The 14022-nt window shown below is 32.2% G+C and overlaps 1 protein-coding gene across 2 annotated transcripts in view; it reads left to right on the top strand.

Moving 5' to 3' along the window:
- Nup75 (nuclear pore complex protein Nup75) overlaps positions 1–14022 on the top strand; it is a 69451-nt gene that overhangs the window by 30453 nt on the left and 24976 nt on the right. For both annotated transcript variants that reach the window (XM_076482363.1, XM_076482362.1), the window contains exons 4-8: positions 1372–1432; positions 2481–2551; positions 3496–3539; positions 8451–8520; positions 13650–13771. In XM_076482363.1, coding sequence (XP_076338478.1) covers positions 1372–1432; positions 2481–2551; positions 3496–3539; positions 8451–8520; positions 13650–13771 — 368 coding nt within the window. The remainder of the gene's footprint in view (positions 1–1371; positions 1433–2480; positions 2552–3495; positions 3540–8450; positions 8521–13649; positions 13772–14022) is intronic.

Here is a 14022-nt window from a genome sequence, read left to right as displayed (position 1 = left end):
AGACTTTATACTTACTGGATATTAAGTGTATGTGAGCATACTTGGAGTGTCCAGTAATCCATCTCATATTTAGTCCAGTGCTCAGTACAATATTTTAAGAGACTTATTAAATTATTGAAAGTTTTCCAATTATTTTGATAAATAAAGCAGTAAGAGTAGTCAAATATTATAGTTCTAAATTGTGTTTATCATCTCAAAAAATAGTAAGGTAATATTACAAAATATACAACCATGAAAGGTAAGTTAAGTATAATGGCTCTTTATTACATTAAATTATGAAAAGAAGCTTGTTATACTTGTGTTTGTGTTGTCTTATTATTTATGTTTAACATTGAGTATTCATTTTATTATATTATTTGATTAGCTATATTTGAAATAGTGATATATATGTATATGAATTTTCTATAGTATGTTATTTGATTACCACGTTTTTATAGAGCAGTGTTATCACAGTATGAGCCCAGCATGGCCAGGTGATTAGGGTGCTCAACTTGTAGTCTGAGGGTTATGGGTTTGAGTCCCCATGATGTCAAAACATGCTCATCTTTTCAGCTTTGTGGAATTATAATGTGATGGTCAATCCCACTATTCATTGGTAAAAGAGTAGTCCAAGAGTTGGCGGTAGATGGTGATGACTAGCTGCCTTTTTTCTAGTCTTACACTGTTAAGTTAGGAACAGCAAGTGCAGATAGCCCTTATGTAGCTTTGCATGAAAATTTAAAAATTTAAATGAGAACATGTGTATCTTTATTTGAAGTTATTTCCACTTATAAATGTTGTGGTGTTTTTACCTGTTGGTAAATCAATACAAGATTGAATAATTTCAGAAATGTTAAAACAATTGTCGTTATTCCCTTGTGTGTATATATGAAACAAAAATAATATGGTTTTCTATTTTTCTAAACATTTTTATTGCATTTCATAGAATGGTTGAATTACCATGTTTCTGAAAAATTACACTTGAGCAAGTAATAACTGTTATATATCTACTAAAACTAACAATTCATATTTGTTATGTTACTGACACTACAAAATAAAATAGTTCCACAAGTACTGTTGCCACTAACAGTTTTGTAACTGTTGTTGACACTAATAATTTTATGACTATTGACACTAAGAGTTCTTTATCGGTTAACAGTAACAGATATGTTACTGCTGTTGATACATCTCTGTTAATTTCTGCAGCATTTCAATTTATTTTAAAAATTTGAATTCTTTCTCTCACAATTAGCTAAATATCATAGTTGTTTAAAAGTGTATAATACAGAGTGGACGTTGCATTAGATTTTGATCATTTGAATAATTGGTCTTGTAATAGTATTATCTTTGGAATTTTTTTTATGATTATGAATACCTATGTTCTTCTTTCAGCAATATTTCTTACTCTGCAGAAACTAGTCACAGAAGTCAAAGATAATGCCTTAAAAGAACAGTAAGTGGTTTTGTTAAATTCTAAATATCAAACCAGCTGTTGTAATGATACTCTTCTGTAAGCAGGGCAATAACAATTAAGCATACAGTTACAATTGGTTTTCTCTTATCCCAGCATAACAGAATTAGATATAAATTTTTGTTTTCAGGCCTGAAGCTTTTTTTTTTTTTTTCAACCACAGAAGATATAAAGTCACAGTTAGACATTGTTTGGCATTTTATAGGTGGTATTATGATAATGAAAAATTGATTGCTTTTGGGAATAATGTAACAGCTCTTTACTAAACAAAATAACCATACACTGAGATTATGAAGATGTATTCAGAGTGTGGAATATTTCAAGATCAAGATATTGCTTGTATTTAATGGAAAATGAAGGAATATGGATCAGTTTGGAATTTCAGGACCATCTATATAGAAATCTGCAACAAGTTGCACATAAATTATAGTAAGTAAAGTACAGTAGCTCCTGGAGAGTGAGAAGCCATGGAAACAAAGGTTAATGGCAAGAGCCATTCACATGTCTTAGGCAACATAATCAAGAAGAATCTATAACTGAAAACTAAGCCAACAAAGAACGTGGTCATCATGATAAGACTACCTCTTATATTTTGTATTCATCCTTTGTGTACCTCAAGAAGGTGAAGAATAAACCAGGAGGTGTTAATAATATTCCACATGAAGATGTACTGATCAAGTTGTTAGATGCAGCTTGTTTGGGCTTGTGTCTGATAGAACTGTTAAAATGGGTGCTAAGAACAGTTGCTCTTATACACCAGATGAAGTAAGGAAATTATACATTGCACTGGTTACAATATGGACTGCAATAATAGGTTGAGGCTTCAAAATCACTTAAAAGTAGTGTGCTTGACTTCTGTTAGTGTGGAGGATTGTACTTATGATTAACAATATCTTTTAAACAAATTTAATAAAAACCTCTTGAGAGTAAAAGGGACTTTAATGCTCATGTCTATTGTTAAAGAAATACATAAAAATATTGATATAGAATTTATATAACTTTTAAGTTGTCTATTTCTTTCCATCCCCAGGCTTGTTAAGATAAGCCGCAGATACCGGTCTGTCCTTAGTGCTTGTGTAGAAAACCTTCAGAATGATGCTGGTACGTATTTATTGTAATGGGCTGGGTTTGAAGTGGCTGCTTATGATATCCAATAAGAAATTGTACATATTAGAAATTATTTATTGAAAATCAATTTCTACATGTTTCAAGCTTTGTCAAATTCATATGGTATTGATACAGATTATAATCACTTGTTTTTGTTGTATTTGATAATGGTTTGTAATTTTCACACACTTAAAGTTATTGTAATGAGTTACTTTATAACAATACCATCTTAACATTTTTACAGCTCTACTTTATTTTAAATATCATTGTCAAGCTATGTTTTTGATGCAAAGGTATGTTTCATTCATTACTGCTGTTCCACATATTTTTTGAAGTAGCTGATCCCTCCCTCATGTAGTAAAGTATAATTTTATTCTTGTAATCTCACAGGGATGTTGAACTACCATCCTAAATAACTTATAATAGTAAGTAGGGTTTGCTTCTCTGTCTCATATCTAACCACAATATAACATGAACGTTTAACTACCATCCAGAATAACTTGTAATAATAACTAGGGTTACTTTCTCATTTGAAGAGAATTGCCATCTGGGTAACTTATAATAGTAACAAGAGTTACTTTCTCACTAATATCAAATCACAATCTGACAGAAATGCTGAACTACCAATAATTTATGACAATAACTAGGACTACCTTCTCACTTATATCCAACCATGACATTCTTTTCCCTAACATGATTAGTGAACTAATCTAACTGGGTACAGTCTGTCCTGATCATTTATTTTATATGTGATTTGTTATTGAAACTGGTTTCTCTAGTGAATGGTACAAGTACTTTCTTAACATTAAAACATTTTGCAAACTATATTTCTAATATTTTTGTAAAGTTGTATTACTACTATGAAAACGTTTAAGCCAAAAGCACCATTTTTTAAAATTTAGTTTAATGAATTTAAAATATTTTTGCTACAATTGCAGATTCTGCCCATGATGGTGAAACAAAAAATGAATATATTTTACAGGTTAGTAGAGGTTTCTGTTAAGGTATTTATATAACATATATATGTAAATACAACTTTTAACAAATTCTGTCTGTGATTTCATTGTGCAAACTGGCTTTACCAGATGCATTTCTGTTTTTTAATCTTGCTAATTAAAATGCATTTTTAAACATTTTTTTCTTTAGTGTAGCAGTACTAGAACTATATGTTCCAAATCATACCTACACTGGCACTGTAGGTATTTCCTGATCTTTGGGGTTTTTGTTCTTTACCCATTTGAATATTGAGAATGCATACTTCAACATACAGCTGTTAGTTCTAGAAAATTAAAAACCTTTTTAGTTACTCCACTTGTTTTGCTAGTAGTATTGAGTTTTCATGTTGATGGACAATTTGCATGTAACCCACTATAGCAGCATCGTTTATTCTTTGTGTGGAACTTTTTGTAATCTTGCTACATAGTTTCAAAACCACTGAAGTTGATTGTTTATGATTTCATAATAGAATTATTTGTTTTTGTGATGTCACATTCCGTTACCATTTAGCAATCTAAAATTGCTTGCATGATGTTTTTAGTCTTACTTCTCTCAGTAATGCACCGTATTCATACTTTACAAGCATCCTGTATTCAAAACTTGTGTGGATAAATCTTTGGGTATTCGCTTATTCACTACATTGATATTTTTTGAATGATTGTGAAGAATATTTTTGTTAGAAATGAAAGCATAGTTGATTATGTTTTCTGTTGTCTTTATTTTGTTTAAGCAGCAATTTAAAACTGCAAAGTGGTGTCAATGTCTCTATAGATTAATTGTTATGTTTGATTCTGACCACTTTACAGCTGTGGCTCATATTTCCACAGCTACACTCAGTTGGGATCCTCATGTTTCTCTGCTTGGCTGCCTTCACTCTTCTGGCAAGCCATTTTTTCATCTGAAATGGGTTTATTATGTGATGGACTGGTTTCTTCTTTCTTTGATTTTACTCACTTGGCATTTGGTAATTTGTCCCTCATATTGGTACATTTACCTCCTTTCACCAATTAGTTTGGTCTCATGTTCTCCATCATCAGGTTTTGGTTATGGCTGCATTTGCTTGGATTTGGTCAAACATGTTCACTTTTGTTTATACTTTTCTTTGATTACTTTGTCTTCCTCCTTCTTAATACTCCATTCTTGGTCCTTCCTGGCCTACTCATACATGCTATTCTCTTACTCCAGTTTCATTTATTTCTCCCCTACCTCTCTCCTTGTTCCTTTTATGATTGCTGTTGCTAATTATACATCCTGTTCTTCATATTCATCCCTAACTACTATCTGGTCCCTGGCTGCATGGTCTGGTTATCATATTAGGTGTCATTTCCTTTTCCTCATTACATTCATTCTTTGTTACCACATCTTTCCTTCCCCTGTTCTTACCCTTTATTCCATTCTTTCCAGATGCATTATCTACTTCTCTGTTTCAGAGTCTTCAGATTGGATGTTCATGTTGTACTCCATTCCATTACTTTATCTCTGTTTGTTCTCTCGCCTTATGTTCCTTATTTCTCCTCTCCTTCATGACCTGCAGAGGGTGTCAGTCATATATATTTGCTACGCCATCCCTTCAGTGCTGCACTCCAGTCCATCTCCTCTTCTATTTTCAGTTCATTCTTTCTTTCTTTGTCTTCAGCTGTCCATGACTTAATTCCTTTTGGCCTAATTTCCTTTCTCTTCTTATATCCACATCAAAATTTGAATGTACTTTAAGTTCAGTACATGCTCTTGTTTGTTATATTGCCCATTAAGCTTCCTATAATAGTTCCTATTCTTGGTTACTTATTCCCATGCAACCCTTTTCCTTCAGGGATCTTTTTCTCTCTACTCTTCTCAGTTAAGTTCATTGTTTCATTCATTGGTTTATTTCTCATGTTGCATTCCCATCTTCCATTTTTCCCTCACTTTCCATCTGTCTCTTCACTTTTTTCCCTTGCTCTCCTCTAGATTGGTCGTGAAGGAGATTCTTCATTTCTGGCATGTTGTCCACTACCCCAGTGTTCATTTCCTGTAATCTCTATTGCTTGACAGTTTCTGTAGTCTTGGGGTATTATCAGCTGTCAGTGGCTATACTTTATTTACATTTTAGTGTGGTATGGAGACTAGGTAAAGGTTTGTTAATGCTTTCTTTTCTGCTAGGGGTCTTTGCTCACTTTAATCTCTTGGATCCCATTCCATGGCAAGTGGTGCCTGACTAGGAATTCTTTCACAATTAAATCCACACAGTACATCTTGTTAACCACCATTTTTGTACATGGCTTTGCAAGGTGATCGTAGAGATGGGATGTTCCACAAAATTGCTTGTTGGTAAATAACCTTGCAATAGTTGCTTCACAAATATTTCTGTTTCAAACTATATCACACATGGTTGACAGATGTCTGCCCATCCTTATATGTCTTGAGTGAAGAATTCTGTAGGATCTGCTTTTCTAAGTTTCATGGTCATTAATTGCACTGTCTGTGGTGATGACAATCCTCTGGACTTCTCAACATATTATTTTTTCCCTTCTTCAAGTGGAGTATGGGAGTCCTTGCCACTTTCCAGTTCCAAGCTGCTGGGGTGGTGGAACTTCTGGATGAGCTCCACACAGATGGCTCTAACCATTCAGTTGAGAGTAGAGTGGTGGTGTTCTGGTGGTAAAAAAGAAGACAAAACAAAACGTGGCCTCTACTAGTGCTGCATGTACAGATTGGGTGTTCTTATTCTACTCTTGTGAGATGTTGGTTCCTCACAGAGGAAATTTTGTATTAAAGTGAATCAATCCAACTTTCCTTGCATGATTAAAAATATCCTGTAATTGGTGCAGATCCTAATATCTAATTCTTGGGTTAGAGTTGAAGTAGACATGGTTTTCATCTTTGTGGGATTTTGGTTCCCTGTAGAGGATGTATTTGATGTTGTGTGCCTGCCATGTATGGTCTGAAGCATCCTAGCCACATTACAACTCATGTTTTCTGCCTTTGTGTTTTTTGAATGATACAGAAATGTGAAGAGTATACCTGGTTCAGAAGTGGTGAGAGCCCCCCTATTTTCTCTCACGATCAGAGGTATCCTTCAGATAGTTTTGGGAGTATCTCTGTCTCTCCTTTACATTTGTCCCTCCTCCATTTCAGTATGGGATTCTAGCTAATCTTATGAGATGAGGTAAACGCCATAACAGAAGTTGTAATTTTCCAACATTGAAAATGTATTTCCAGTAGGTACTTACTTCAACTCCCACCTCCACTCTCCACTACTACTAGTTCTCACTCCTTATGCCGAATTTTAAAGTGAGAGTTAGATAGGAGAGTGTGGAGAGAGCCACATGCTTCCATTGGTTAACAAGTAATACATGCTGATTTGCAGGAAAAACATGTTTGAATTTTGAATTTTCCAGTTCCAACAAGGGGGAGTGTAAATGTAATTATAGTGTGCCTAATGTTCAAATACAAAGTCTAAAATTTTATTAATTAGGAACTAAAATTACAAGCTAGAATATAAAAGCAAAACATCATGTCTTTTCTATTTCCTGAGATATAGCTATATTTACTGACTCAAACACAGTTGGTCCCACAAACCTCTGCCAATTTTTGGAAATACTTGCTTATATACACCTGTTTCTGTGTATGACATGTGAATAGCCAATTGAAAGATAAGTAAGAATGTCCCCTTAGTGGCTTTCTTAGTGTTTTTTTTAATATTTGGACAGCAAATTCTTTGTTTTTATGCTAGGTTCCAAGCAGTAAGGTAAAACTTTAGTGAATTCAAAATTTCATATCTTTTAGACCCAAATACAGTTTAGTCACTAAGCTAGGTAAATTAAGTGGCATTGTATTTTTATGGTGTAATAATTTATGATTTTTGGTTATTTCAAAATGTGTGTATAAAAAAAAAAAAGTTATGTATGTTACCACATATGAAATTTGATGAGGCTTAGCAACTTACGGCAAGCAGCAAATGAGTACGAAGTTCATAATAGGAAAGGTAATTGTTTGATATACTACCTTATTTACTGTTCTGTGTGTAAGATAAATAAGACTTTTTGTAAATAGTAATAATGTATATACGTATATAACATAAATGTATTTTATAAAGTTCTAGTCTGCTAAACCACAGCCAAGACAGATCACTTTGTGAAGGCCAGTTTTATATTCTTGATTATGGTAACATGAATAGAAGTGCAAATAAATGGTATACTCATTTTAAGAATATTACCTATATATTCAACATATTTAGAACTGGCTAATGTGCCATCCACTAAATATAAGTACAGATAAATACTATACCCAGTACTATAAAATACTATAAATACTATACATTACCTACATATTCAACATATTCAGAACTAGTTAATACACCATCCACTAAATATAAGTACAGATAAATATACCCAGTTTAAGAACATTATCTACATATTCAACATACCAAGAACTGGTTAATGTGCCATCCATTTAATATAAGAACAGATAAATACTATACCCAGTTTAAGAACATTATCTACATATTCAACATACCAAGAACTGGTTAATGTGCCATCCATTTAATATAAGAACAGATAAATACTATACCCAGTTTAAGAACATTATCTACATATTCAACATACCAAGAATTGGTTAATGTGCCATCCACTTAATATAAGAACAGGTAAATACTATACCCAGTTTGAGATATGTCTTAAGTTACATGATCTAAAGAGCATCAGCTGTGTTAAGAAGCATCTTAAAACATGTTAGAAATGAATACTTTTTGCTGTTTTACCATTTCTAGCCCATCTCTTTTTTCCATATTAAACTTAGCATTTTTAATAAGGATTTGTGTTTGATAAATGTTATTTATATGAATATTTAATGGATCACACAGTTCATATTATTTTGTGAGTTCTCATATTCAATAAAATATTTTCTTTTGCCCCTGTAGAGTGAATTATTTTACAAATTGGAGCTGATATGGAACTTGTGTGAAATTCTATTCATCGACATTAAGCCAGGTACGTTTTAAGTTTTACAATGTGTCAGTAATTCTTCAAGAAAGATTTCTCAGTCAAATTGGCTTTGTGTATTGCAGTTAAATATCTTGCTAAAATCACATGTTAGCTATGTAAGGATCACATGCATGTTAGAAACCCACCTTCATATCGAAGGATGTAATAAAAAATTAACCAAATTCCAAATGTGGTATGTGTGTTGGTCTGTATGATATGTTTGAGTGCAACTGCTGTACTTGTTTTGTTTGTCATCATACAGTAACGAACAAGGTCTGGGTCAGTTTTCATGCAGCGTTATAAGTAAAACATACAGCAGTTAAAAATAAAAGACTGGGTTTGAACTAATTCACAAACTTATAAGCAAGATACTCTGTGTATTGGTCAGTCAGTCAAAAACAATAACAGTCTGTGCACTGACCAGTGTATTTTGTTTTCTTGTTATTGAGCCAGTATAGACCAGGATGTTTTGTTTGTTAGCTGATGAGCCAGTATTGACTGTGTGTGTTGATTTGTCGCTGGTGAGTCAATACAGACCAGTGTGAGTTGATTGGTTACTGATGAGTCAGTACAGACCAGCATGTGTTGGTTGGTTGCTGGTGAGCAAGTATTGACCAATGTGCGTAGGTTGTTTACTGCTGAGTCATTTCAGACCAGTGTATCGTGGTTTTTATTGGTGAGCCAGTATTGAGAACAGTGTGTTGGTTGGTTGCTGGTGAGCCAGTGTTTACTATAACATATTTGTTAATTTAATACTGAGTCTTTATTGACCAATATAATTTGATCACTTTCTGGTATATCCACATCAGTTCTCAATGTGCTATAGATATACTATGTGACCTTTCCATTTTTTTAATCTGACACTGTAAACTAGGCAAGTACATGCATAAATAAAAAGGTAACTTAAGGATATCTAATGTCAAATAGGTTTGAAACTGACTTTCATTTGTTTAAAAGTTAACAAAGTAATTCAATTTCTTAAAAAAATACTATCTTTCCAGCAGAACCAAGTTAGTCACATTTCTGTTGTTTTTTAACCCCTTTGTGTTATGGCCATAGGTTTTTCTCTTATGAAGTCTTTACTGAATAAGTAATGCAGTTCCAACGATACTACTTGCATCTTCCCAAAATATGACAAGCTTTTAGTAAAACATCTTATTTGTTAATGAAGTATTTGCACCCGATACATGTTTGTGAACTAATGACGTCACTCTGACTCAGAGCCCGAGAAGGTTGTAGTGATATTCATGTGAAGGATAAAAGTACTTTTTCCACTGTAAGTTAGCATTTGCGTAACATCTAGAGCCTCAGAAATGAATATTTGCAGCTTTATCAGTAACCCTATGTGCTGTTTCTGTTACTCATTCTGGGATTAAGTAAATATATATAGACCCGCCCCAATCTAAAACACTCTTAAGAATTTGTATCAACATGAAGAAAGGATATTCCCCCTTATAATTTCTTGAAGTTGACCAGTTTCAAATAAATAATGAAAAAGTAAGACATTTATTTTATTACTTTTTTCATTAAGTATTTAAAAGAAATATGGCATTGAAATTTTTTTGTTTTTAAACATGGCAGTGAAAGATTTTATGAAATTGCTTATGTCTCAGTAAAATTAAAAAATTAACTAGGCTCTAATTGTTTGTGCTCATTTTTACTACACCAATTATAGTTGTAGGTTATGAAAAAAAAATCTATATTTCAATCTTTATTTATTTTTAACACTTTTGCAGCTGGGCAGAGTTCAAAGGCCATGTCATCAAGTTTGTTGACTTCCATTCAAAACTTTACTGAACTACTATTTTTATGAATTTATGTCAATAAATTTGGGATCAAACTGTAAATTATAATTCAAACTTTAATGTTGTATATGAATTAATTTATTAATTTCAGAGTAAATATTAAAAGAACACATTTAAATATATATTTTAGTGAGTTACGTGGTATGTTGAATGCAGCGCTGTTTAAAATGAGGTGTTTGTGATGTTGAAATACTAAATATAGAGTTCCTAATTTGTACAAAACTAAAATTGTTGAAATTTTACAAAATTGTCCTTTATATCCACTTACTTCAATATATGACATGTGAATAAGCAATAAACAGCTTAGAATGTTTCCAGTATGATTTTCCCCACCATTTTAATATTTGAAAATGCTACAACATTCTTTTGATCCAAGATTTCAATAAGGTAAATGTTGTCTTTAGTCTACTTGAAGTTTCATATTTTTTAATATCTAAATACATCCCAGCTGCTAAACTTAAAAAAATTATAGTGGAGTTCTGTGGTATCAGTGTAGTTATTTATAATTTCTTGGTTATTCAACTGTATATATAAAACCTAAAAAGTTTTTCATTTTTGATATCTTCCATGTGCAAAATTTTAAAAGGCTTAGCAACCTATGTTCAGCAGTAACCATGCACCAAGGTCTTAGCAAGAAGAGATAATTGTTTGCTTTACTTCTTGATTTACTGTTTGTATTTTAAGAAAATATGTCAATAATTTATTTCTAAATAGTAATAATCTATATACATATATATAATATATATTAATTGAAATGTGACTGTATATTACAAAATACTAGTCTAATAAAAGACAACCTAGACAAGAAAGATCGAAGATCTGTTAATTTTTTATTACTGGATATGCCACACAAGTGCATGTGCACTACATCAATACAAGTTATGTAATATTAGGTAGGCATTACTGGAAGGTTAATAATAATAAAAATTATGAATATATATAGAAATATCAGGTCATCCCGTAATTAATGTGTGAAAATTTAACACAGGAAGTGCATCATTATTTCTGTCTTTGTAGAAGGCTTTAATGACTAAAATATGCTTTGTAGAAGGCTTTAATGACTAAAATATGTAGTAGGACGTGTATAAAAATGTTCAGACAAATAAAAGAAACTAACTCAAGCCCACTTTTTCAGATCATTAATCAAATAAACCCTTATGAAGATGGATGTGTCTGAGGAGGACATTAGACATATAATGCTTTATGGGTTTAAAAAAAGCAATAGTGCAGTAGAAACTACATGAAACACTCAAGGTGTTTATAGTGTGGAGTCTCAATGAAAGAAAATGTTGAAGGTGGTTTCAAAAGTGCAAATTAGGTGACTAGAGCTTAAGTGATGTGCCATGATCAGGTCGTTCTGTTGAGTTTACTATGACTTGCTGCTGGCTGCACTTAATGAAGATTGTGTTGTGACAGGTGAAGAATTAGTACAGAAGCTTAATTCAACCCATTCAACAGTCCACCATCATCTGCAACAGCTTGGAAAGGTGTCAAAACTTGGAAAGTGAGTCACCCATGATTTGATAAAAGCCAACCTTAGAGGAAGAGCAAACATATACACTTCTCTGCACTCTCGTGAATGTAACTCACCTTTTTTGGACAGGTTAGTGACTGAGGATGAAAAATGGATATGTTGTAAAAATGTTAAGTGCCACAGACAATAGCTCAGTGCAGGTAAACTGGCTAAAGCACATCCCAAAATGAACCTCCACCCTAGGAAAGTTTTGGTAAATATTTGGTTGAATATTGTTGGTGTGATCCACTTTGAGTTGCTGCCACTCAGTGTAATGATTACGTCAGACTACTGTTGTCAACAGTTAGAATGCTGGAATGTTGCACTGAAAGAAAAGAGGCCTGCTTTGATCAGTCATAAATGTGTTGTGTTGCACCAAAATAATGCTTGGCCCCATACAGCAAGGATCACATCTGCAAAGATTGAAGAGCTAGATTGGGAAAAACTTCCACATCCTCCTTATTCTCCAGACCTTGCCCAATTCTGATTCTCATCTATTCCAAAGTTTGCATAACTATTTTGTTGGAAAAGAGCGTGGAATACATGTCAAAACTACCCTCTCTATGTTCTTTTTGTCCAAACCCCAAGAATTTTACAGAAATGGCATTCAGAAGCTTGTGAATTGTTGGCAGGAAGTAATTAATAATATTGGAACATACATTATTGGTTAAATATCATTAAAAGTGGATGAAATCTTTTCTCTTTTTCTGAACCTAAAATCAGACATTACTTAAGGGATCACCTGATATATATATATATATATATAATATTATGAGACTTAAGCTACTTAGACTAAACATTTTTATATTATGATATGTAACAAAAACAATTTATATTAATTTTCTACTTTGTTTTGAGAGCTACATAATTGATCAAGTGACTAACACAGAGTATAGAAAATAACAAAATATTAATTCTTACTGAAAATGAACATTTGTGAATATATTTTGGAGGTTTTAGAGATTATGCTAATAATATTTGAGGTTTTGGGGATGAAGAATACTTTTAAACATAATATGAAATAACTTTGCACTCTGACTAGTAATGAAACAGACTCTGTTTTCACAAACAAATCTTTACTAAAAATATTCACTGAACAAAATCTGATTTTATGTTTACAAAATAGTTGTAATCTTTACTAAAAATCTACCTAATTTTGTGCAGGTACATATGGTGTATAAAAAATTATAGTGCAAATACTTAACACGTGCAAATGTGTAGAAGAGCTTGTGTATATTATACTGAGCTGATTGTGAAAGGGTGAAAGGAAGATATCTTTAACTGTAATAATTTAGTTTTTATTTATGCTGTCATAATTTCTGAATAATGATCAAACATAGCATGTGATGAACATCTGCACTAAAGTTGATTTATATATATATATATATATATAAAATATTAACAAGTATTTGGGATTTGTTTTAGGATATCATAATCTGACAATTTGATAATTAACAGCTGTCTGTGTTAATGTCTATTTGTGATTGGTTACTAAAACTTTCCAAAGCATCAGTCAGGACAAATGTTTAGTTTATTAAAATCTTTGGTAAATAATAAAAGATATGAAAAAAAAATCAGTGTAAGGAAAGTAAATTCTGATTAGTGTTTCAAGCTAGTTAATTGTTAACCAGTGAAAGGGGATGTTTGATACAGAAAATAGATAATTTCTATTACCATGTTCAGTGTGAAGTCCAATATCAAAGCAAAAAATTGAATTACAGATTATGCAAGACTTTATCATATATTTCTTGTTAAAGATGATATATTTGCATAATAATAAATAAACATGATTTAATTCCATGAGTTTTGGTTTTTAGGTGGTGTTATCCTGTGCCAGTTACTAGAATGGATTCGACTTCATTTTACAGAGGGCGACAGAAAAATGGAAGTTGTTTTGGAGCAGGAAAACCCTTGGGAACAACAAGAGGCCTGGGATGCTGTACGTGTTTGAATGTTTAAAACAGAAGATGCTGACAATTCTATTTAAAGTTTTGTTTGTCTGAAATTTGTGCTGTAGTTTTCTGGTTTTTGAACCTCATTCATAGTTTGTGGTATCCTGAAATGTATACTTTGTAAATAGGTATCTTTTTTAATCATCTGTCAGCTATGTTTATTAGTTGTAATAATAATGTTTTTAATCTTGTTTTCCGTGAATATCAGATTTTTCACTGAACCGCATATTCATAATAT

This window comes from Tachypleus tridentatus, chromosome 13 (assembly GCF_004210375.1).
Source record: "Tachypleus tridentatus isolate NWPU-2018 chromosome 13, ASM421037v1, whole genome shotgun sequence".
Lineage (NCBI taxonomy): Eukaryota > Metazoa > Arthropoda > Merostomata > Xiphosura > Limulidae > Tachypleus > Tachypleus tridentatus.
Note: the sequence above shows the minus strand (reverse complement) of the source record. Positions and strands in the feature narration are given on the sequence as shown.